This window comes from Hyperolius riggenbachi, chromosome 1 (genome assembly GCF_040937935.1).
Source record: "Hyperolius riggenbachi isolate aHypRig1 chromosome 1, aHypRig1.pri, whole genome shotgun sequence".
Lineage (NCBI taxonomy): Eukaryota > Metazoa > Chordata > Amphibia > Anura > Hyperoliidae > Hyperolius > Hyperolius riggenbachi.
The window spans coordinates 159211559-159237814 of NC_090646.1; the positions used below are offsets into that span (position 1 = coordinate 159211559).

Below are 26256 nucleotides of genomic sequence, written 5' to 3' on the forward strand. Positions count from 1 at the left end.
CCGTTTGGACACAATCGCACCCAACGGATTGAATGAAGATTTCAATCTAGCCTGTTTTCTGTGACTTTAAATGACTAGATAATTTAAATATCGGACCTGATACAATGACAGATATCCCCAGTCTTTAATAGATGTGCCAGCAGTAAATGTCAATAGACGTTTGTGTAATGTGTTTTTAAAGTAACGTCTATCAATAATGTACTGACTGTACTGCTAATCCTGTGTTACTAACGCTGCCCACTGTGTGCTTGTATTTATACATATCTGGGATATGAGGCAGATAATAGTAAAGGTGTTCTACTGGGTTCTATGTAGAATATACACTGTATATGACTGTGTATTTTACTAGGTTTTATCTAGAATATTGACTGTAATTGACTATATGAAGTTAGGCTAGTACCGGTGTTGCATTTTCTATACGGTCGAGCAATATGTGCGCAGAGGACTGTTTCTCATATAGCCAGTATGCTGGCTTTTGAATATGCTGTGCCATCATTGGATACCCTATGACCGCACGAGCGGATTTAATGATCTAATAAAATGTATACGATGCGGACTGCGTGCCCAATGTAAGCATACCGGCCAATGTGCCGGTTGCTATGCCAACCCCAAACAAGCCTTCCTATTGAGAAGCATTTGGGTTGCCATGCCTACGGACTAGACATTGGAAGTAACGTCACGGACTAAACCGGATGTGACGCAACCGGAAGTGATGTGTACTTCGCGTCACCCGCTATAGCGGTGTATATGCATCTATCATGCAGGGTTTTGGTCGCATGGCACTGCGCATAAGAGTCTCGCACAGAGGACCCTGCAACAGGTACTAAGTACACCTAACTACCACGCCCTCGCTGGGCGGATCCCCTTCCTCTTCATGTATTTAAACCAGTGCCTTAAACGGCGCTTCAGCTCTGACTGGGGCTATCTGCTGGGGGATATGCTATTGGTGGGGGGTGCACTTTGTAAATAGTACTGCTACTGTAAATATGTATAGTCACTCTTTGAAAAAGCCATGAGGTGAAACATGTCAGAGTAACATATTGCATCACTTTTGTAAATAAGCACCTATCACTGTATATACCTCTTGCAATTTATATTGGACAGGCTGTGCTATACCTTATGACAGTTCTAAACTAGGTTAATTAACCCTTATTGGAACGTGTCTTAGCATACCCTGCTCGGTTAGTAGGGTACCTATATGACTACTGTGTGGAATAGCTACACCACATTCAAGATGGACATTTAGTCTGTGGGGGATAAGCAAGGACCTCCACATGTTTAGTGGTCATTACTGTACTTGTCAGCACCTTACTAGAAGAATCATGAACCCATGAGTCTGTTTTTAAACTAATGAAGTAATATTGTTTGCAGGTTACACATCTGCACCTATATGTACCTATAGGGCCTGTCCGTACGGACTAAGTGTTTGCTGAAATATATTTTCCCTGTTTAAGTAATGTTGGATCATTTCAACTACTTCCACAGCTCCCATGAGAAAACACAGAGGCAAGTGCTGTATACAATGAGCAGCCACTGTCTCCAGGCTCTCCCCGTGCTCTGCTGTCCCCCACTAAAAAAAAAAAAATGCCAGGCTAGCTGGCTGTTTACCTAAAGGCTGTCAGTCACCGCTGCTCCCCGCCTGTGTCCCTTCCCTCCCCAACTCTGCAAGCTTCCTCCAATTGGCTTACGGAGGTGGGGAGGGAAGGGACACAGGTGGGGAGCCGCACTATAGAGGAGGCGGGGGAGTGGCGGTGACTGACAGCCTTCAGGTAAACAGCCAGCTAGAGACAATCTGCGTGTCGCTAGCCTGGCGTTTTTTTTTTTTGTTTTTTTTTTTAATGGGGGACAGCAGAGCCCGGGGGAAGCCTGGAGACAGTGTGTAAGGACACAGAGGCTGCTCATTGTATACGGCACTTGCCTCTGTGTCCTAATAGGATTTTTCAAACCCACCTCGGGTTCTGTAACACTCAGGGGTGAATACGGCCGAGCATTCTTCAGATTTTGCTCACACCAAAAGGGACGGGGCCAAAACTGGCTTTGCGCTCTTCTTTACAGCAAAGCGCACTTTATAAAAAAAAAAAAAAAAAAAAAAAAGTCTTATTACTAATAGCCTATTGTAATTTAACCTGGTCACATGGACAGCAATACGGTCCTGTTTCTGTGATCAGACTGGTTCTTAAAGTCCTACCTCTAGTAAAATGATTACAGTACAAGCCTATTGGTCACAGTGCAAACTGATAAATTAATCTCCCTAATCCAGTCAACAGACATTCCTTTGCTAGTTGTTCGGCTGCCCCAAGGCAAATAGTGATTGTTGCTCTGAATACTAACCTACTGGAAATAACAGGTAAATCAGAAAAAGTAACAGCACTATTATATTTTATTTTTAACATTATTTCATTTTAAACATTATCCCTGTATATTCTAACTTCTCAGACAAATACAGCTAACTTACTTCAACAAGCTGTGCTTTATTCAGGCCGGGCCTTGCTTGTAGCTTGAAATGTCTCTTGTATCGTCTTAATGTGTTTACTTGCAACTGGAAAAGGTCCACCTAGAACATTAAAAAGATTTTTTTTATTTATTTATTTTTTAGAAAAGTGTCCTTTCCCCAATGTAAGAGGCAGAGTACTATAAAATCAAGGTTGTTGCAATGATGGCTTTTATGGCTTCTGACTTTATGATACCATCTTGAATTTCTGCAATGCTGAAAGCGGCCTTCAAGCCCAGTCCTGGAGAAAATTGCCTTCCTTAGTACAGTCTCTTTTATCACAACGCAAGATAAGTTGGAGGAGATCTGGCTTGTAATTTATGCTTTTTCAACATCCATAAAACAGTATTTGAAAATACATGTCTGGAGATACAAGGCTCTCCTATATCATTAATCTGGCGTGAGAGAAAAATCATTTCAAGAACGGTGAAAAGATTCCTCTGAGGCTTTGTACATACAAGTGCCAATAGGGGGTGTGACAAGTGTCCTGCTGCACAGAACAGCCTTTAGCTCCGTGTTCAGCAACATCATGTCTGTATCCTAAAAGACTTGGAAAAGTGCATACAGAAATTGTATGCATTTGAAGGGTTTTTTTTTTTTCAAGTGTTTATTGTGCCGATGATAGCAATTGTCATCTGTAAATACCAGGCCTCTTTTTTGCATTTAAAAATCTGCAGAGGGATTCAACTACTTTTACATGCATTTACCATTGTTTATGCTTTTCTAGAGGCTGCATGCTGAATTTACTGAACGCCCCCCCCCCCCCCCGCCTCCCCCCCAAATGGGACGCACCATACTACACCCCTGTACTACACCCCTGTAGACTTGCACATTGATATACAGGGAGATTTACCATTGAGGGCTTGTGTGACAATAAAATATGCATTTAGGTCTGGGTAACTGTCCCTGCAAGGTATTAGCAGACAGCAAGTTACATACCATTCAAGTCATTCAGATAAGTCCACACACTGAGGAAACAATAAGGTAGTTTTTTTTATTATACCATGGCGGTTACATCCATAACCATTTCATCACCACCAATGATACTTTCAGGGCCAGGCCTTTGACCTATTCTGCAGCCATCCACCAGGTTGTATCACTCTTGTCCAACAGCTATCGTTATTGCATTTGCAGGAACTTCTTTTAACCACCTCCCAACTGCCTCATGCCGATGGGAGAGTGGTTCGCTAGGGGCCGCCTAATGGTGATTGGCGTCAAAGTCAAAGTATGGTGGGTGGGATTAGCAAGGAACGCGCGCATTCCCTGCTTGCAAACACAGCGGGGGATCTGTCATCAGCCTGCCAGCTGCGATCCGAGCTGGCAGGCTGAAATAGAGAAATGTAATTTGTACAGCGCTGCGATCTAGAGCAGCTCTGTACTGGGGACAGTCTTGTCACTCAACTATTCCCCAGGAGTGGCTTACAATCTAATCCCTTTCATAGGCTAATGCCTATGAGAGGATTTTGCAATGTATGGATCGCAGTCTAAGGTCAATTGGGGGAGGGGGGAATAAAAGTAATGGTTTTGTTTTTGAATAAACAAAAAATAAAAAAACAACAACTAAACCTTGCAGCAGCAATCAGAGACCAATTATCGCCTGGTCACTAGGGGGTATAAACCTGTGGTCCTCAAGGAGGTTAAAGTTGCCTCAACTAGGTCCTGCTCACCCAGTCTCCAAGATGCACATTGATCAGAACATGCAGAGAGCAGAAGATTGTGTGTGTAAATCAGTAAAGACCGTTTTAAGAGGTAAAGGATATATTGTATAGGTAGGTTAAAGGTCTATTGTAGTGAGAGGTATATGAAGGTTGCCATATTTATTTCCTTTTAAGCAGTACCAGTTGCCTTGCAGTCCTATGTGGCTGCAGTAGTGCCTGAATCAGACCAGAAACAAGAATGCAGCTAATCTGATCTGCCGCATGCTTGTTCAGCATCTATGGCTAAAAGTATTAAAGGCAGAGGATCAGCAAGATAGCCAGGCAACTGGTATTGCTTAAAAGGAAGTCAATATGGTAGCCTCCATATAACTCTCTACAAAACACAGTTGTAATTCTGCCCACCTCTTCCTGCCTTGCTAAGCCAACTGTTAATCCACTTGTCATTTGATAGTGGTTAAAAACTGCTTCTACTGAAACTAGCCTCCTGGTCCAAAACACACAGCTACGCTTGCTCTACACGAGGTGATACCTGCCCAATATGCCAAGTGATCAGAGATCAGTCACTGCCAGACTGGAAATCAATGCATTATAATCACCTTGTACAAGCAATTTTGATTCAAATTCTGTAAAAATTGATTGAACTGCACTGGTAAATTGATTGATTAGGCATGTTTAGAGCAATAGATCTCCAGCCTACTCCATCACAACCAGATAAGCAAATCCTTAATTTTGTTTACTTGCAGTAAACATAAGATGCTGGACACTCCCCACCCCTCCCCTTTCCACAAGCTAAACACAAATATATGATCAAGCTAGTATTTGTGTTTATGGGACTTAGGGCTGGTTCACACGGGCGTCTGTTGAGCTTTTGCTTGGCATTGCGTTCAAACGCCAGCGTTTAAAAGCTAGCTTTTGAAAGCTTTTGAAAAGCGTTCAAGGCTAGCAGTTCTGGTCTCTGCTATTGTTTCCTCGCGTTTACTGCCTCTGAAAGCAGCAAGTTGCTTTTGAGACTAGACGCAACACTGGGATCTACTGCCAGGCTTTCATGAAAGCCTGCAAAAGCCAGCTCTAAACGCTCCCATTCACTTGCATGGGATGGCAGTAGATCCCAAAAAACGCTGCGTCTGAAACGCTGCGTTAAACGCCACAAAAACGCCCGTCTGAACCAGCCCTAAAGCAGAACTAAGGTTTCCAATGCAGGCACCATCGAAACAACCTTCCCAATCTCGGATCTTTAAAGTGGATCCGAGACAAACTTCTGCTGCCTTCATTTTTCTGCCCCTTACATATAGTTTATTGGGCATTTTCCCCCAATGCTTTTTTTTTTACATTTTATTACCTAATTGCATGTAAACAAATGTATCTACGCTCCCAGCGCCTAGGAATTCTGAGTCCCATGCTGCAAGTGCTCATGGGAGCTAAGCCTGGGAAGGAGGAGGCTTTAGCTGAAGCCTGCACAAGATTACAGAGGCAAGGGGGTATAGAGGGGAGTGGAGTTTTCACAGGCTGAGGGGTGGAGATACATAGCAACTTGCCTGTGTAATGATGACAAGCAGCATATGGCTGCTCTCATTGTATCACAGGAAGAAATAATCCTATACTGTTAAAGCTGTTAGCAGCTAGATTCACTGTGTAAACCATCTAAACTTTAGATAAGATATATAAACAAGTTACTTGCTATAGTTAGTTTTTCATCTCGGATCCGCTTTAAAGCAGAACTGAAGATATATATAAAAAAAAGATCTATAAAAAGTGTTTCACTTACCTGGGGTTTCTGCCAGCCCCTTGCAGCCTTCCCGTCCTGCACTGGTCCTCCGCGATCCTCCGTTCTTTCGCCGCCAGCTAGTTTCAGTTCGGTCATACTATCGACTTGTAAGTCAACAGCAACTGCGCCTGTGCGCTCTGAGCCACACGAATCTTTCTTCGCGCTCCAGGCTGCAATAGCATCCCGCACTAATAGCGTAGGACGCTATAGCGGACAGAACGTGAAGAGGCCCGGGGTGCGCAGTTGCCGCAGCGAGAGAATGGAGGATCGTGGAGTACCAGCACGGGACAGGAAGGCTGCAAGGGGCTGGCAGAAGACCCAGGTAAGTGAAACTTTTTTTTAATAGATCTTCAGTTTCACTTTAAGAACATTAAGGACACTACACCACTTTGGTCCATATGCAATTAACATTTTCTCCTAGATAATCTTTTTACATTTTGTCAATAAAATGCCTTTTAAGCCAATAGCAACAAAGGAAACACTCAAAATAATTTTGGTAGCACTTTTTCACTTACCTTTTGGTACTTTTTTTCAATTGCAAAATTCTGAAAACTTATTTAAATGAGAGAATGAAAAATGAACTCTTATAAAAAAAATAAGGATGAAAATGTTAATTGCATATTGGCCTTTGACTGCTAGTAACGGCATTCGAATGTCCGACGACCGACGCTAGCGGCAATACGTTACCTGTGTCCCCGCTGTCACCGCTGCTCCTTCTCCGCTGGGTTACGGCAGGCTTCACTTCTTCCTGTCCCGAGAGGAAGTTTAAACAGTAGAGCGCCCTCTACTGTTTAAACTTCCACGGACTTGAAGTGAAGCTGGAGCCCTGGAGCTGAGCGCAGAGAAGAAGACAGCGGAGCGCCGGCCAGATCAGGCGATGTATGCAGGGGGGGCGCGGCAGCTTCACAGATGGTGAATCGATTTCAGGCTGAAATCGATTCACAATCTGTTTGCAGTAAAGGCAGCCAAACGATGCCTCTCTGATCAGATTCGATCAGAGAGGGATCTATCTGTTGGTCGATCTGATGGCAAATCGACCAGTGTATGGCCACCTTAAGTAAACCATGCTTCAACTGAAAAACTAGTATAATGTACTATTGACAAAAGATTATGAGCACTTGGAGAGCAACAAAACAATTTATGGATCCCACCCAGGCTTTCCAACAAGCTGGAACATATCCATGCAAACTATTTAGCAAAACCTAAGCTAAGGGTAGAACACTGAGTAAGATTTCTGGTGATGTACAGTGATGGACAAATCTGACCTTGTAGGACCACAACCTTTACCTCAGGCGTATGTTACATTTAGAAAATGCCATCTGCCAATCCCATCATAACCTGCTGTAGAAAAGGAGGTCATCGAGCCCTGAATACGTATACATTTACACATAGAAGTCTTTAGCAATATTGCTAACAAATCATTAACTGTGCATTGCATTAAAGAAACATGCCGTTGGTTGGCCTCTTACAAAACAAGCACTTGATAAATAAGAATGACCTTAAAAAAAGAAAAGGATGTATTAGAAAGGTATACCTCTGGAGTATCAGTGTCATGAACTGGGGAGTCCCCATCGTCATCATCACTACCCTTCCTTTTCCGTCTGTTCCTTACACTCTGAATTAAGTTCTTGTGGAAGTCGCAAATATAAAGATGTCTTGCCTAAACAGAGAAAACAGAAAAAGTTGTATGCTGTATAAACAAACAATCCTTCCATAGAGGCACAGAAGGGGCAGCTATGCTCTTCTACAAACATTATACCCAGCGTGAAGCTAGATTCACAGTTGCCAGTTAAATAATGCGCATGCTAGAATTATTATTTTTTATTGTATTTATAAAGCGCCACAAAATACATGATCATGTGATATGGGCTAGTTAGGTAGGCCCAGTAATACAAGTACAGGCTGACATAGGAAAGAGCACACAATAGCACACAATCATGTAGATTGCACTAGGGAAGGGAGGACCCTGCCAGAGGCTTACAATCTACAATCTTACAATCTCATGGTAGGTACACACCATACAATTTTCTGTTATGCTGGGAATACATGGTAAGATTCTGAGCCATTTAGCTGGCTCGATAGATAATTTCCGACATGTCCGATCTCGCGCCCGATCATTTCCGCGCTCGATTATGCATGGAGACTATCGTATCGTATGAAAATTCGCATAAAAACGCATACAAATTTACACAAATTTTCACCAATCAGAAAAATCTTATACGATTTTTTGCAGGCGAAAATGTCACACTACAGTGGAAACGTAGCCTAACACGATTTCCCTCCGATATATAGCAGATCCGATCACTGATCGAATCTGCTGTGAAAACGATGCGCAAATGCTGACCAAACGACCGATTTCCATCCAAAATCGATCGTTCCCATCGATCTGTCCGCGCAGAAGATTTTGCTCGATCGCCGGTGGGTCGGGAGTGCATCGATAGCGGCGTTCGAATGTCCAACGACCGACGCTAGGGGCAATACATTACCTGTTCCGCCGGCGCGTGTCCCCGCTGTCCCTTCTCCGCGCAGGGCTCCGGCTGGCTTCACTTCTTCCTGTCCCGACAGGAAGTTTAAACAGTAGAGCGCCCTCTACTGTTTAAACTTCCCCCAACAGGAAGCAAAGGGAAGCTGGAGAACTGGAGCCCAGAGCGGAAAAGAGACAGTGGAGACCGGGGGGACTCACGCCGGCCGGATCAGGTAATGTATGTAAGGGGGGGGAGGGAGGGAGGGAGGTATCCGGTAGCTCCACAGATTATGAATCGGTTTCATAGTGAAATTGATTCAAAATCTGTTTGCAGTGTAGGCAGCCAATAGATCCTTCTTTGATCAGATTCGATCACAGAGGGATCTATCTGCTGGTCGATCTGGTGGCAATCGACCAGTGTATGGCAGCCTTTAGTTTAAAATGTGCCCCCCCCCCCCCCATGCATGAATACTTTCACTGTCGGTGTTTGCCTCTGGCTCCATCTCCGCACTCTTCCTCACCACATGTGCCCCCCATGGTTGCCAGCATAACCTGGGTGCATGTGTGACGTCACCTCGGCCTCTTTACGCAAGCAACCACGTGGGGCACATGTTATGAGGAAGAGTGCGGAGATGGAGCCAGCGGCAAACACTGATAGTTAAAGTATTCATGCATTGGTCACATTTTACACTGGGGGGGGGACAGTGAGGCAAGGTCACTAGGCCAATTCCAAGATTTAATGCTAAAAACAGCCTGTGGTGTATGGGCAGCTGACAGGTCTTTCTCCGATCAGATTAGATAAGAGAGAGATCTGTCTCTTGGTCGAATCTGCCAATCATTGCTAGATGTATAGGACCCTTAAATATGACTGCCAGGGATTTGGCGCCACCTGATCTATCTGTTTATTTTTTTTTCTCTTAAAAGCACATTTTCAGAGGTTTACTATAAAGTAGTGTACCCCAACCCTGTCCTCAAGGCCCACCAACAGTACATGTTTTGCAGGAAGCCACAAACATGCACAGGTGGGGTAATTGGTATCTCAGCAGAGCTGAGTAACTACCTCTGTGGATTTTCACAAAAAACATGCACTGTTGGTGGGCGTTGAAGACCGGGTTGGGGAACAAAAGGGACTCACATTCCAGTAAAAGTGGAGCCATTTTTTTTTTCATTGCACATAGATACTTCCTATTTAGAGTAATTTTTACTCACAACAGAAGAATTTTTTTGGGTCGATTATGGCAGCCCAGGAACCCAGACAGCACTAAAGACCCAGCATGCGATTAAACTGTCCTCTATCTATAGAATCAATAGAGAACAGAGCTAGAGCAATGCTGCAACATACACATTCATATCTCACTATCAGCTCTTTACCTGATCCTAGCTGTGCTTTGTTTACTTTTAGAATAAAACACATATTACAATAGAACCACTAATTGCATAGTGAACACAAGGCACTAATAATAAAAGGTCAGTAATAAAACCCAATGGATGCGCTCTCTAGCATGACACACCATTAGTTTTCTATATACTTTTCTGTAACATTTATTATTCACACTTCTGAAGTCAGTGATGGGTATCAAGAAGTCTAATCATAAATGTGTTCATTTACAGCCAGCTCTTCAAATGAGGCAGTCCCAGGTGTTTTTACATGATTAAACATCATAGTTGTGTAATATGATTTACTCTAAAATAAATATTTACATTTCATCCTGAGTTTAATATAATGAACAAAGGTGCGCCTGTAATTTGTCATATTTCTAGAGGCATATATCCCATCAGCTAATGCCGGTCCACAATTCACTGTACAGCCATGATCTGACAAGCCTCAAAGCACATCCAGCTTATGGTGCCCATACAGGGTACATTTTTTTTTTGTCATCCAATCTCACCATTTCTATGTAATAAAAGGGAACTGCCTAAATGATCCTTTGAGTATATTCACTTAATTTACCCTAATACTGCATAGAAATGGTAAAATTGGATGAAAAAAAATTGTACCACGTATGGGCACCGTAAGCCAAGTTTGCCTCTATCTGCCATAGGAGAGAAACATGAAGACTATTAATTTCCTCCATTAGGCCTAGTTTTCATGAGTAGCGGAATTCACGGCCTGTCATCTGCAACCGTCCACCAGCCGGGCGATTTCCAGCGCCCAGCACAGGCGGCACCCCATAGAGTTGCATCAAAGACTCAACTTGAGTTTTTCACTGCCAGGTAACACTACTGCATGTCAAAAGTATACACGTGATGTTACCAAGCGCTTCCATTCAGCTGCATGGAATTGTAGTTGAATGGCGCTTGTGGCCGGCAGATGCTCAACAAAACACGCAGTTCAGCAGTCTGTGGAAAAGATACCTTATGCTGGGCAAACACTATTTTATTTGTGGTAAATAATATCAGTCAGGTCTACTACTTTATAGTAGTAGAAATTAAACAAGACCTCAATATAAATCTTGTCTAAAATCAGTTGTACTCCTCAAGCTTGTACTGCCTGATGCAGTATAAAGCAGTCCTGTACAAAACCATATACTACTTAGTATCCAAAGGTGCGTACACATGCCCAAATATGGTCACCCACAGGTTTCAGGACTCAATCACTCATGCAACAGTTTAGGGGTGTGTGTGTGTTCCTGCATGTGTGTGTGTTAGATTCTCAGCAGAGGAGGCCATCTCTGCTGAATTTAGTCTAGTGCGTGTACACGCACTGAAGCCTCATACATGTGCTAGATAAAACTCAGCTGAGAATCTAGCGTGTAAAGTGACACCCCCCCCCCCCCCATGTCTCAGCTAGCGAGTTCCAAATTCCAATACCTGCTGGGAGACCTGTACAATGCTTTACAGTAGTTAACAAATTAACATAGAATTCCACAGCCAAAAACGATTTTCTGAAAGCCAGCTCCATTGACAACAAATAGAAAAGAATTTTAAACGTAGGTACTTGCTGTAAGTTTTACAGCGCCCTGCCTGGCTAGCTGGAATCCAGTTCTGGTTGTAACGCTGCTAAATTACGTGTGGTTTGGGGAGTAACGCTGACATATTATGCAAAAACATATCTCAAATCCAACCCTATCTCACTCAGGACACAACTAAAATGCTAATACACGCTCTTATATCTCATCTGGACTATTGCAACATACCACTTTGTGGACTACCAGCTAACCGACTGGCATCACTCCAATCTGTACTGAACTCGCCTGCTCTTCTCATTTATCTTTCTTCTCGCTCTTCCTCTGCTGCTTCTTTCTGTCAGCCTCTTCATTGGCTACCAATTAACCGGAGGATCCAGTTCAGACGCCGGGCGGATCGCTCAAACTCACTCTTATCAAGCGAACGACAGTCTGTACACACGCCCGATTTAGCGGGCGAACGACGAAACGACGGGATGTTCAAACGACCCGTCGTTCGCGGAAATCCGACGTGTGCATGGGCCTTAACCTACAAAGCTTTCCACAATATCTCTCCCCTGTATATCTCCTCACTAGTTTCCAGATACCAACCCAACTGCAATTTTCATGCTGAAATCTATTCACAATCTGTTTGCAGTAAAGACAGCGTATGGCCACCTTATGATTATTTTCTGCAATGACTGGTCATTATCTCTGGTGCATTGTCTTCTGGTTATCTCCTGCTGAGTAGAACAATGCCCAATTTGCTAGGCAGATAGATGGTTAGATAGATAATTTCCAACATGTTGCAAATTATCTATCCAGCAGGTAAATCTACCAGAAAATTGTATGGTGTGTACCTAGCATTAAACACACTGCCTCTAGGTATAAATATTGTATACTACCCCACCCCTTCTGCTAGCCCCCCCCCCCCCCCCCCATATTTTTAGATTGTAAGCTCTCAAGTGCAGGGCTCTCTTACCATTTTGTGTCTTGGAATTTGTTACACATTTTATTCATGTTACTTTTTGTCACTGTCACTGTATTACCAGTTTTGTATTTTGTACCAATTCTGTATTTTGTTCCAACTCTGTATATTAGTGCATACCATTGTCTGTATTATTTTGTGTACCCCACTTTGTTTCTTACTTTGTACTGCACTACGGAATATGTTGGCGCTTCATAAATCAATAATAATACAATTGTGTGGATTTGCCAAACTACGTGTGGTTTTGGAGGTAACAATGCGAGTGGTTTTGTGGGTAAAGCTGCCATATTAGGTGTGGTTTTGTGGATGTATGTGTGTGTTTGAAGGTCACTTCTCCTAACGTTTGGAGAGAAAACATGTGTCAATTATTTCAAATTTGGTGCTGCCCATTCCTTTCATGAACACAGCCACTTATCAGCAGTCTGCATAAGTGGGTGTGTGGCTTAACTCACACAGTTAAGGTCCGTACACACGCCAGGCGGATCGCTCAGAAGCAGCCGTATCAGTCCGCCGACAGTGCGTACACACGCCGGACTGTCGTTGGAACGCCCACCCAGTGGGAGATGACGATGGACCCGTCGTTGCCTCCAGTCCGGTGTGTGTACGGACCTTTAGGCTCTATTCACACCTGCGCTCTCAAAACGCCGGCAATTTTTGCAGGAGTGATTTTTCCGTGATTTCATGCAGGAAAATCACTGAACACTGCGGCGATTTTGGCGCGATCACGTTTTGCGCTTCTATAGCACTGAAATGCAATCACCTGGAAATCGCCTGAAAATGGTGCAGGCTACGAGTTTGCATTTGCCGTTTTTGCCCGATTTGCGGCGATTAGCGCAAATTGCCCAAGTAAGAATGGGCCCAAAGGGTTTCACTACACTAGCGCTTTTAAAAAAGCGCTAGCATTTGAGCGTTTTGCCGAAATCGCAGCAAAACGCTCTAGTGTGAATGGGGCCGTAAAGTGGTTAAGTGTCCCTCTTTCTCATCTTCAAAAGTTGGGAGGTATGCCTTTAAAGGGATCCTTAACTGTAAAAAGAAAAATGGAGTTTTACTTACCTGGGGCATCTACCAGCCCCCTGCAGCCATCCTGTGCCCTCGCAGTCACTCATGGCTCCTCTGGATCCCCGCTTCCAGCAAGTTTCATTTTTACCGACTGGCAGTCGGCCGGCGGCCGCCATGCGTACGTTTTTACGCATCCCTGCTGGTGCAAGAAGCTATTGCAGACATCAACAAGTACATTTTTAAAGAGAATCTGTATTGTTAAAATCGCACAAAAGTAAACATACCAGTGCGTTAGGGGACATCTATTACCCTCTGTCACAATTTCGCCGCTCCCCGCCGCATTAAAAGTGGTTAAAAACAGTTTTAAAAAGTTTGTTTATAAACAAACAAAATGGCCACCAAAACAGGAAGTAGGTTGATGTACAGTATGTCCACACATAGAAAATACATCCATACACAAGCAGGCTGAATACACCCTTCCTTTTGAATCTCAAGAGATCATTTGTGTGTTTCTTTCCCCCTGCAGTTCTCATGCACTGAAGTTTCAGGCTGCTCTTTTCTTCCTGCAAACAGCTTTGCCCTTGTCTGAATTTCCTCAGTATGTGAAAGCCCAGCCAGCTCAGAGGACAATTTATCCAGCTTGTAAAAGATAAGAGAGAAGCTGCCCTAATCTAAATAATTAATACACAGGCAGTGTGCATAGAGGGGCCTGGAAGAGGGAGTTCATAGCAGAACCACAACACTGAAGAACTTGGCAGCCTTCCAGACACAGGCCGACAAGTCTGACGGGAAAGATACATTGATTTATTACAGAGACTGTGATAGCAGAAAGTGCTGCAGTAAGCCAGAACACATTACAATAGCTTTTGGAACTTGTAGGATGATAAAAAACAGGATGCAATTTTTGTTACGGAGTCTCTTTTAGGACTGGAACCCACAGGAGCGCTTTTGGCAGCGTTTTGGCAGCACTGCGATACGCTAGCAGTTTGCCAAAACGCTGGGCTAATGTTAATGGATGGGGCAACTTTCACAGGAGCGTTTGCGTTTCCCAGAAACGCAAACGCAGGACCTGCAGCATTTTGGGAGCGTTAGCGCTTCAATGTAAAGTATTGAAACGCTAGCAGAAACGCTCAGCAAAACCTAAACTGAGCGGTTTTGCTAGCGTTTTGCGGTTCAGCACACTGTAACAAAATGAAAAATAATTCACAGGACCAATCAGGATAAAAACGCAAAACGCAAAACGCTAGGCACCCGCTGGGGAAAAAAACACAATGTTGCAAAACACGACCAAAAACGCGCATGAATCCGCTTGCAAACCGCTCAGACAAAACGCTAGCGGTTGCGTTTTGCGTTTGCGGTTTTCAGTGGGTTCCAGGCCTAAGTGTTACGGGTGTAATGCGTAAAATTTTACGCATAACGTCCACAACTCGTAAAACTACACTTGTTGATGTCTGCAATAGCTTCCTGCACCAGCAGGGATGCATAAAAATGTACGCATGGCGGCCGGCCGACTCCCAGTCGGCAAAAACGAAACTAGCTGGCAGCGGGGGACCAGAGGAGCCATTGGTGACTGCGAGGGCACAGGATGGCTGCAGGGGGCTGGTAGATGCCCCAGGTAAGTAAAACTTCATTTTTAATTTTTTTTTACAGTTAAGGATCCCTTTAATATCAGCATTATGCAAATCAGGAAGTAGCGGCATGTGATGTCATTACCCACAAGGCTGGGTATTAGAGGCTGAATTTTAATAAGGCCTAGGACTCATGCTACTGAGTGGGAGGGATTCCACCTTTTCAGCTGGAATCCCATTGGCTGCAGTACATTTTCACCCTCCGAGAACTGGTGTTTCTCTGACAAACCTGCCATCAGCTTCACATTTGTAGGCAGTTCATTTCCACGTAACAGTTCCTCTTGAAATTTAGTTTTCTAGTAAAGCAAGAGAGGGAACTGAGTACAGGGACATTACTTCAACAACAAAAGGTAAACTGTATCTATAAACGCAGATGAAGTGCTAAGGTCCGGTTCACACTTCAGGATGAAAAAAAAAAACTGATCTGTGCAAATGAATCAGTTTTTCATCCTTGACCCCACCTTTCGTTAGCACTCAATCAATGCAAGGGACGCCTAGATCAGGAAAAATCGCTCACAACACAAAACGTACGGTCCCGTTCGGCGGAATGGACAGAATGGATCCATTCTAAAAGGAGCAATGTGAATGGATCCATTTGATTAACACAGGACCCATTCACCTCCATTAGGATCCGGTCAGTTTAGTTCCACTCAACTGACCATTTTTTTATACCAGTAAGAACCAGGCCTTAGCCTTTACCACACTAAAATACATACTCCCCTCCCCCCTCCCCCGTGATTAGCTCTGTGCTTCACTTTTTAAAAATAGTCTGCTATAAAGTTTACACCTTCTTCACCTGAGTCAAGATGGCTGAAAAGTTGATGAATTGGTGTTTGTGCTACATGCATACAGCTGCAAAAATCACTTCCCTTCAATAAACCCAGGGCAGCCATGATTTATTCTAAATATATTGCTGAATTTAGTGTAGCATCTGTACGAGGATTTAGGTCAGCTTCTAAGCGCTGATTCACACCAAGAGTGCTTTTGAATGTTTTCAAAAGTACCCACAGTTTAAAAAGCACTTGGCTAATGTAAGTCTGTGAGGGTGTTCTCACAGCAGCTTTATAATTTTGTTATAGAGATCTGACCTAGCATTGTTCACTGCCACCCATAGCTTTGTAATGTCCAATACAGTGCAAAGCTAATGCACTGCTCACATCCAAAAAACACGCACGCACGCACGCACGCACACACACACACACACACACACCTTTGCCAAAGTTTGGATAATGTCATGTTAATGATAATGATAAAGCACTGATTAAGAACACTTTCACTTTTTTTCCATTTCATGTCATGTTTTTATCGAAGCAAACGTCTAATCTATTAAGTGTGCCTGCCGACCTTGAAATCCCACCAAGAGAATTTCATGACAGTCAGGCAGATGCAATGTCTGAATTTCTGTAAACCTCTCAGTACATTTATACTTTAAGTAAAAGCAAACATTGTTATAGAGCTGAATTGAAAGGGAAAGGACTATAATCCCCACGGAGACATTTCCACTTGCTTTGTGTTCCTGAGACCGCTCACACCACAACAGAAAACGAGGAACTTTCCAGGATTGTTCAATAGTTACCAAACAGATGCTGAGGAAAAAAAAAAAAAAAACGCCTACTGTGGGAAGATATTTTCCCACACACACACTGAGCGGTTTTAGGTGCGATCCGCCGGCCGCATCCACCTGTAAATACGCTTGGCTAATGTATTTCAATGGGATGGTGCACACCAGCGGTTTGACTTTTTTTCCAAACCGCGAACGTGCCTCCTGCTGCGTCTCATCCTCAATGTAAATTATATGAAAAAGCAAACCGCTCTGAAAAACGCTAGATCAGAGCGGTTTGCCAGGCGTTTTTGTTACAGAAGCTGTTCAGTAACAGCTTTTACTGTAACAATATGTGTAATCTGCTACACAAAAGCGCACCCAAAACCGCTAGGTAGGTTTAGAAAACCTCTCTAAAAATACCTAGAATCGCTCTAAAATCAGCTCCCAAAACCGCTAGCGTATTGCAGATCTGCTAGCAGTTTTGGTGTGCACTGGGCCTCTCTGTGTTGTCCCTGGGCCAGGCATGAAGGAGAAATCAGCATAACAGAGAGACAGCAGCAAGACCCTAATCTCCACTTTAAAGTGGACCTGAACTCTTGCACAGGACATTGGAGGCATTTGGGAGGATCTTTTTAATGTGTTATTTCCACTAAAAGTGAAAATCTTCGTTAGCAACCCTACCTACTCTAATGGCCTGAGCAGACCTTGGAGTTGCTGAGGCGATTTTAGCAATACAGGTCAGTGTTTGATACGCTGGGACATCAGGCAGTTTATAGACTGAACTGTCTGATGGCAGCACTAATCCACTGCAGAACACTGCATTCCAACACCACACTGCTGCATGCATTGGTGTGCGCAAGGCAGTGTTGTCCCATACAATATAATGAAATGGGGTCAGCACTGCAATGTAGTACATTGTTTCTGTAAATCACATGACCTGCATTGTACAGCGAAGTGAGTGTATCTCTGGGCCCTAATATTCCCACAAAAGACTATAGACTTTCAATTGGAAGAACATGTTAAAAGGTATTCTGAGCATAAAAATGAAAAATTGCATCCCCCTAATCTACAGCTAGGCTTTCAAGTAAGTTATACTAATTAAAGAAGGCTTTAATATAATCATCCTTTCCCTGAATCCTGTTCCTCTGGCAGTGGGAGAGGTTGCTGCATATCAGGCTAGTAACATAGTACCTACATCTCCACACAGCCAGCAGGGGCAGGGAACTGAACCAGACATCCCCAGTGCCAGCAGCAGAAGTGGACTGGACACCAGAATACCAATTTCACATTTCAAGGTTGTTTTTTATAACCACAGAAGATGTCAGTCACAGAGTTATACAGTCCATGTAGAATTTCATATCACAGATGCTTAAATGATCAGTGACTACAAAGTCCAGGTATGTTGATATAAAACTTAACCAGTCAATCAACTAGCAAAAAAAAGGCAATTTATGATTCCAGAAAAACCGCACTACAGTATAACATAATTACTTCTACTTTCACAGAAAAGCCTCCTCTTTCACCAATATCCTGAAGGTGCCGGCTGTTTATTTACTGAGTAACAGATGACTTCTGACAAGAGACACAGAGGAAGGTATTCTAATTGGTGAATGACTATGCTTCCTTAGTGACAGCAAAACTACTCTGGAGTAGATTGGCTATTGCTAGGAATCTTTTCAAGCATTCACAGAACCCTGCGAGTTGCTCCTGACATACCTGAATGCCAAGTCTCTGCACAGCACACACCATGACTATAAAAGCTATACCAAATGGCACCTCAATACTGTCATGATGAAACTGCCAAACACAGCTTTCAAATGTACCTGTTGCCAACTGAACTTGGCAAAATATACATAATCTGATATTAGCATTGAGAAATAGATGCTGGATTCATGAAACACGTTTATTATTTGTAAAGCACAGTTCAGCTAGGGCAAAAGTCTCACTACGCTGTATGCATGTGATGTGCCGCATACAGAACATAAAACATGATTAAAGTGAATCTGAAGGTAAATTTTAAAGAAAAAAACAGATACTTACCTAAGGAGAGGCAAGGCTTTGGGTCCTATAGAGCAGTGTTTCCCAACCCTGTCCTCAAGGCCCACCAATGGTACATGTTTTGTGGATATCCACACAGGTAAATAATCAGTTCTGTTGAGACACTAATGTTTTTGGTTTCCTGCAAAAAAAATGTACTGTTGGTGGGCCTTGAGGACAGGGTTGGGGAGCTCTGCTTATAGAGCCTTCTCGTTCTCATGGTTTCCTTGTTTCCCCTAGGCATCTCGGCTTAAATCTCCTGCTGGAGACTTAGGCAGTCGTCGGAAGCACTCTGGCTTCCGGAGACGGGCAGCTATGTACTGCACATGTGCGAGTAAGGGCGCTAGCTCGCCCATCTTCGGAAAGGCTGAGTGCTTCAGAAGACTGCCGAACCCCCACCAAAGCTGAAAAAAAGCAGTCTACAACCCATGGGTCATAGACTGCTAACAGGAGAGCCTGCTGGCGAACGCGGGGACTGTGAGAGGAATGGGAAGGTTCTATAGGACCCAGTGCCTTCCCTCTCCTTAGGTATTTATTTTTGTTTCCTTTCAGACTCCCGTTAAAGGTGTCATCAGTCAAAAAAGTCACCCACTCTCCCCCGTTCCACTTCCCTGGGGCTTCCTCCAGCCCCTTGCAGCTAACATGTCCCATGCCGCCAGCGCCCCCCCCCCCCCCCCCCCCACGCTCTCAGTCATTGGCCCGGGGTCCTGCTGGTGCGGAGGGTGACCTGTACTTCGCCTGTGCGAGAGCCGCTGTCAATCAAGCCCACATTGTCCACGGTGTACTGTGTAGGCGCAGAACTACTGCGGACAGTGCGGATTGATTGACTTGATTGACAGCAGTGCTCGCACAGGTGCACTAGAGGAGGTCGGCCTCTGCACTGCCAGGGACCCTGGGCTGGTGGCTGCGAGCGGCTGCATGGGACATGTCAGCTGCAAAGGGCTCGAGGAAGCCCCGGGTAAGGAGAAGGGTGGGTTTTGACTGATAACTCCTTTAAGACTAGGGTCACACTTGAGTATGCGGAAAACAGCTGCATTTTTCCAGGGGCAAATCTTCAGAGTTGGCCAACAGCCCAGCTGTCATTAACGGCCCTTAGATTGCCCATAGGAAAGTATTACGTGTGTTTTCACATGCATTTTTCAATTTTTGTGAAAGAAACGTGAAAGTAGCCATAAATAAAAGGCCTTTATGTAATAAAACTATTTAAGCAATGATAGTATATTTATCTGATGGAAGCTAATTGTCAATTAGCCTTTAAGCTAAACTGCTGTGAAGAGATGAAATCAAATGTCTCTGGTTACTAAGTACGTACACACCGAGAATTATGGCAAAGGTGGTACTGTTGTCTGTTAAACTGCTGCAGATTCAGAAATGTTGTTTAAATAAGCTTGGCAAACATTCAATAGCAAAAGGGGGCACACTGGAATGCTGAAACACCACAGTGGTGTCTTTATGAAGCAGCTATTGGGTGGGGACTTGGTTTTATAGGCTAGGTTCACAGAGTATCGTTGCTTACCCTGTAGCAGTGGGAACGCAATGTGACAGGAAAGCAGCGCTGCGCGCTCTGTGTTGTATCACATACAGTCAATGAAAAGTATGCTTCACTGTACTATCAAGGAGGGCATTATGTGGCAAATGCACTGCAGGCAGTGCATTGTGATAGCGCACTCCTTCACGCCACTCAACGGCCGCACAAAATAAATATGGCAGCCTCCATATCCCTTTCGCTTCAGTTGTCCTTTAACATGTCATACATTTATACCAGAGGTAGTTTACTTTGGGCTTTGGGGGGGGGGGGGGGGGGGGTACAGTAGACTATGCAGACAAGTTACTACACTAAGCTTCCACATAAAATTATATGTGTGTGTATAAAATTATATATATATATATATATATATATATATATATATATATATATATATATTTTTTTTTTTTTTTTCTTTTTTATCATATCTAAACAAGCCTGAGTGAGTATTTTAGTGAATTAAATCACAAGGGAATGCATGCAAATTATGTAAGGACTCCTAGCAAATATAGATGTGACAAAAGGTGACTGAGATGACATACTTTCCAAACACAGTCATCTACGCTGTAATAATGCTGAGAAACACTACAAGGGAACTCAGCACTCAAATATAAACACTGTGTGCATTTACACGCCTAGCCTCTGTACTTCCCTTCTACTGCGTCATCAATACCCAGCTGCTTTATTTCTATTTAAACATTGTATCTCTAGCAAAAAAAATGTAGCAATTTTTACAAGCAACCTCCAGCGGGCTAAGCATAGAAAGCGAACAGAAATCTGAAAATGAGGAAAGCCTGCCTGATCCACTAAAGCAACCAGCCTTCCCAAACACATGACGACAACTCAAAACAAGAACTGCAATCCGCCTCTACTAACTTCCTCCCACTGGATAAAGGACTACAACTCCCAGGATGCCTTGTGCCATCAACATTCTGAACCATCAACCAAAACCCATCGGCGGTGATCTACTCTGATAAACACTAGAGATGGGAAGTTCGGATCTTTTCAATGATCCGGATGATTCGAATCGGATCATTGAAGAGATCCGGATCTTTGATCCGAATCTCGGATCATTTTACTACCGGAAGCATTCGGGGGTGAAATGACTAGCAGGACAGGTCTGTGGACAGGAGAAGGGGAGGGAGTGGACACACAGAGAAGGGGAGAAGATGGACAGAGGGCAGGGAGTGGACAGAGAAGGGAGGAGGGACGAGCAGAGAGCAGAAATGTTTGCACGTAATACCCACATGCTGCAATCATATGCTTTACATATATTTCACCTATATGTTCATCTGTACACTTTGAAAGAAAAGGTCGCACAGTGAAAGAAAGCATTCCCAGAAGATAAGTGCAGCTGTTTAGTGCCGAGTGCAGGAGGATTATATTGCCTTTCAATCACACTGTCTGCAAAGTTACTGAGCTGTGCTGAGCCAAAAGTTTCCAATGTGATCACTGTGCAGCACTACGGAACAGCCAGCCTATAATGGGCAGCACATTGCAGCCAGTATGTGTGCTCTACACATATCTGGCAGTGGTACCCATGTCCCCTCTCTCTCATCTACCTGTCTCCCTGCAAGGCTGCCTCCCTTCCAACAGAGCGATCCCTGCTTCCAGGACCCCGCTGCCCGCTGAGAGGGGGCGTGTCGCTCCTGGCCCCGCCCCTTTTGAGATCCGAATCGTTCATTTTGATGATTCGGATGATCGACTCATAAAATAGATTCGGATCAGTGGCGGACATACGGCCGTGCAGGCCGTGCCGCCGCACAAGGGCCCCTGAAGTTCCGCTGCTTCAGGGGCCCATTAAGTATTGCAGTTTTTTTTTTTTAATTTTACCTTTTATTTTTATTTTAACCTGGGGGGCCCCTACTCCTGTCCTCCCCCCTCACATCGGCCCCCCCTCCCCCTCCCCCTCATGCGATGCGGCGGGAGAGCAGAAAATCCAGGAAGTCTCCGCCGGGGCTGCAGCAGACACTAGAGGCTGCTGCCGCTTGGTCTCCCGTGTCTCCTTTGTACACTGCTCGCTACTAAACCAGGAAGTAGCGAGCAGTGTACAAAGTTGGAGACACGGGAGACCAAGCGGCAGCAGCCTCTAGTGTCTGCTGCAGCCCCGGCGGAGACTTCCTGGATTTTCTGCTCTCCCGCCCGCCGCCGCCGCGCATACCGGGAGGGGGGCCCCGAGGTGAGTGAGGGAGGATAGGAGTCGGGCCCCCCACCCGGATAGCTACACACCCATCCACCCGGCTACCTTACCCACCCGGCTACCCACACACTCACCCGGCTACCTACCCACCCGGATACCCACACACCCACCCGGCTACCTAACCACCCACCCAGCTACCTACCCGGCTACCTAACCACCCTGCTGGCTACCTACCCACCCGGCTACCTACCCACCCGGATACCCACACACCCACCCGGCTACCTACCCGGCTACCTAACCACCCACCCGGCTACCTACCCACCCGGCTACCTAACCACCCTGCCGGCTACCCACCCACCCACCCGGCTACCTAACCACCCTGCCGGCTACCTACCCACCCACCCGGCTACCTACCCACTCGGCTACCTAACCACCCACCTGGCTACCTACCCACCCGGCTACCTACCCGGCTACCTAACCACCCACCCGACTACCTACCCACCCGGCTACCCACCCACCCGGCTACCTAACCACCCACACATCTACGCACTCACCCGGCTACCTACCCACCCGGCTACCTAGCCACCCACCCGTCTACCCACCCGGCTACCTACCCACCCAGCTACCTAACCACCCTGCCGGCTACCTACCCACCCACCCGGATACCTACCCACCCACCCGGCTACCTACCCACCCAGCTACCTACCCGGCTACCTAACCACCCACCCGGCTACCCACCCGGCTACCTAACCACCCACACATCTACCCACCCGGCTACCTAACCACCCACCCGTCTACCTACCCACCCAGCTACCTAACCACCCTGCCGGCTACCTACCCACCTGGCTACCTACCCACCTGGCTACCTACCCACCTGGCTACCTACCCACCCGGCTACCTACCCACCCGGCTACCCACCCACCCGGCTACCCAACCACTCACCCGGCTACCTAACCACCCACCCGGCTACCTACACACCCACCCGGCTACCTACCTACCCACCCACCAGGCTACCTACCTACCTACCCACCCGGCTACCTACCAACCCACCAGGCTACCTACCTAAAGACCCACCAGGCTACCTACCCACCCACCCAGCTACCTAACCACCCACCTACCCACCCACCAGGCTACCTACCCACCAGGCTACCCACCCACCCGGCTACCCAGCCACCCACCAGGCTACTTACCCACCCGGCTAAGGGCTGCCTACCTACCTACCCACCAGGCTACCTATCCACCCAACCACCCATGGGAGCTGCGCGCTGGATGGAGGCTGGGACAGGAGGTCTGCTGCTGCAGGTGAGTAAATGGTTTTTTTTATTATTTATTTTAGCAGGTGTATGTTCTGGGCAGGTCTGCCACATGATTGCGTGTATGTTCTGGGCAGGTCTGCCACATGATTGCATGTATGTTCTGGGCAAATTTGCTACATGATTGCATGTGTTTTCTGGGCAAATCTGCCGACATGATTGCACGTATTTTCTGGGCATATCTGCCGACATGATTGCACGTATTTTCTGGGCATATCTGCCGACATGATTGCACGTATTTTCTGGGCATATCTGCCGACATGATTGCACGTATTTTCTGGGCATATCTGCCGACATGATTGCACGTATTTTCTGGGCATATCTGCCGACATGATTGCACGTATTTTCTGGGCATATCTGCCGACATGATTGCACGTATTTTCTGGGCATATCTGCCGACATGATTGCACGTATTTTCTGGGCATATCTGCCGACATGATTGCACGTATTTTCTGGGCATATCTGCTCACATTATGTGTATTTTCATGAGAAAACCTGCTCACATTATGTGAATTTTCTGGGGAAAGGGTCACCAAAACCTGGGCCCACTGTCTTTGCGTTGCACTTTTCAAGGGAACCTGAGGTGAGAATAATATTGAGGCTGCCATATTTCTCTCCTTTTAAGCAATACCAGTTGCCTGGTTGCCGTTCTGGTCCTCTGCCTCTTATTCTTTCAACCATAGACCCTGAACAAGCATGCAGCAGGTCAGGGGTTTCTGACAATATTGCCAGAACTGAGAAGATTAAGCTGCATGCTTGTTGCTGGTGTAATTCAGTTTATTACTGCAGCCAAATAGATCAGCAGGGCCGCCAGGCAACTAGTATTGTTTAAAAGGAAATAAATATGGCAGCCTCCATATCACTCTCACCCCGGGATCACTTTAAATTACAGTTAGCTCCGCCCTTATCCGGTCATTGCCACGCCCATTTTTTGCCGCGGCGCTACGCGCCGCAGGTTCTATCCACACCCATTTTTTGCTGCGGCGTGCTTCGCGCGTCGTAGGTTATAGCCACGCCCATTTTTTGCCACGACGCGCTTCGCGCGCCGCAGGTCAGGGGGGCCCACAATTGATATTTTGCACAGGGGCCCACTGCTGCCTGTGTCCGCCACTGATTCGGATCAAAGATCCGAATCGTTCATGATCCGGACAACACTAATAAACACATCCAGCACTGGCTGATAGTCATAAATGGAAACACTGAGCGCCAGGCACAGACCAGGCAGCAGCAGACGTGACATGCTCAGCATGTGTCAGTGTATGGGCAGCAGTGTACAGTGTAATCAGACCCAGTGCTACTGCTGCTGCTGAAAATAACCCCTCATCACACAAAGTCCTGAGCTCAATCCGCAGCCGCCCTGCTCAATCCTGCATGCAGGGGGAGGATACATGTCAGCTTCTCTCCAGCCACTTGTTCATTCAGCCGCTCTCCTTCCCTGCAGCAGACGAGGCAGGCAGAGAGGAACCTGCTGCCACTTGTGAGCAGAACAAAAGCAAAGTGTTTCCCAACATTCCGCCTCCCAGCACTGCACACGAGGAGCTGTGTCCGCCACGTCTCCCTCCCCGCCTGCCATACAGTGACAGCAGCAGCAGCAGCACAAAGGAGGAGAGCGAACTCCACGCAGCGCCAGCAGCCCCTGTACTAGATACTACACAGTACACAGCCATGCTCCCATTCACACCGCCACAGCACTGTGCAGAATACACGGCAAGTTTGCAATGACAGGAAGAGCAGCTGTGTGAGTGTGTCTGATGAGGATGATGAAGTAGTGAGACGGACGTAATGTGTGTGCTGCATGCATTGTGCGTGCTCTGTACATTGTCAGGCATATCACTCATGCTATGCGGATGACTTGACTAGTTTGTTGTTGTTGTTCCTCCTCCCGACTGCTGGCCTCATGTCTCCACTGCAGCCTGGAACATGAAAGTGAGCTGCACTGAGCCCAAACTACACACAATAGCAGCACCTCTCTAGCTGGCTGGCATGGCTGGGCTCAGCGATGGGCAGGGGGTGAGCTGGCACACTGCCCCTCTATGATGGCCAGGCAGGGGACAATGACAAGCAGCACTCACTGTTTTATCCAGGTCGATCTTGACTTTCTTCTGGGAAATGCTCTTCTGGATCCTCTTACTGAAGCTGGCATTGCCCGCAGGCCGGGTGCACCTCTCGCCCTCGTCCCGCAGGCAGCACAGCTGGCCGATCAGGGGCCCCCCAGCAGCAGCAGCAGGGATCGGGGAGGTCACCTCTCCCCCGCTATCCCGGTGTAACTCCTCGGCAGGGAATCCGTTCATCATGCCGGGGGAATGCAGGGTGTCTGTGTGTGTGTGTCTGGCGATCACAGCAGCAGGGAAGTCACTACAGATGCCAGCCAGCAGCCCGAATAGCGAGCAAAGTCTGCCCAAACATACGCTGAGGATCGGCTACCTGGCATGTGTGTTTAAAGAGTCTGTCTGTGTTTCAAAGCATTACATTCATTGCAAGGTTAGGCTGGCTCCGCCCCCTTGCCTGATAACCCCGCCCCACTTTCACGCCCCATACAAACTCTGCAATATAGCACTCTCTGAATAACAAAGTTCTCCTGAGCTGTGGAGTCCTGCCTGCCTGCCTCACAATGGGAGCACGTTTTCCATGTCTGCCTCCTAAAGCACTCGCAGTCACGGCTGCATTGTGGAACTGTCCTGCAGTGATGTCAAAAGTTCAGTGACAACATGGCTGTCATATTTACTTCACGTTTCCGCTACTAGTGATATCTTGATCGTTACAATCTTACCAAATCCGCAGGAGGGTAAACTGAGTAAAAATACTTTGCATGGATACTTT

The 26256-nt window shown here is 46.0% G+C and overlaps 1 protein-coding gene across 1 annotated transcript in view; it reads right to left on the reverse strand.

The window, feature by feature from the left end:
• SAP30 (Sin3A associated protein 30) overlaps positions 1-25898 on the reverse strand; it is a 37160-nt gene extending 11262 nt beyond the window's left edge. The window contains exons 1-3 of the mRNA XM_068278793.1: positions 25509-25898; positions 7449-7574; positions 2456-2554 (exon numbers count right to left, since the gene is read on the reverse strand). Of these exons, the coding sequence (XP_068134894.1) occupies positions 2456-2554; positions 7449-7574; positions 25509-25730 (447 nt within the window). The 5' untranslated portion in view covers positions 25731-25898. The remainder of the gene's footprint in view (positions 1-2455; positions 2555-7448; positions 7575-25508) is intronic.
• Positions 25899-26256: the final 358 nt, after the last annotated feature.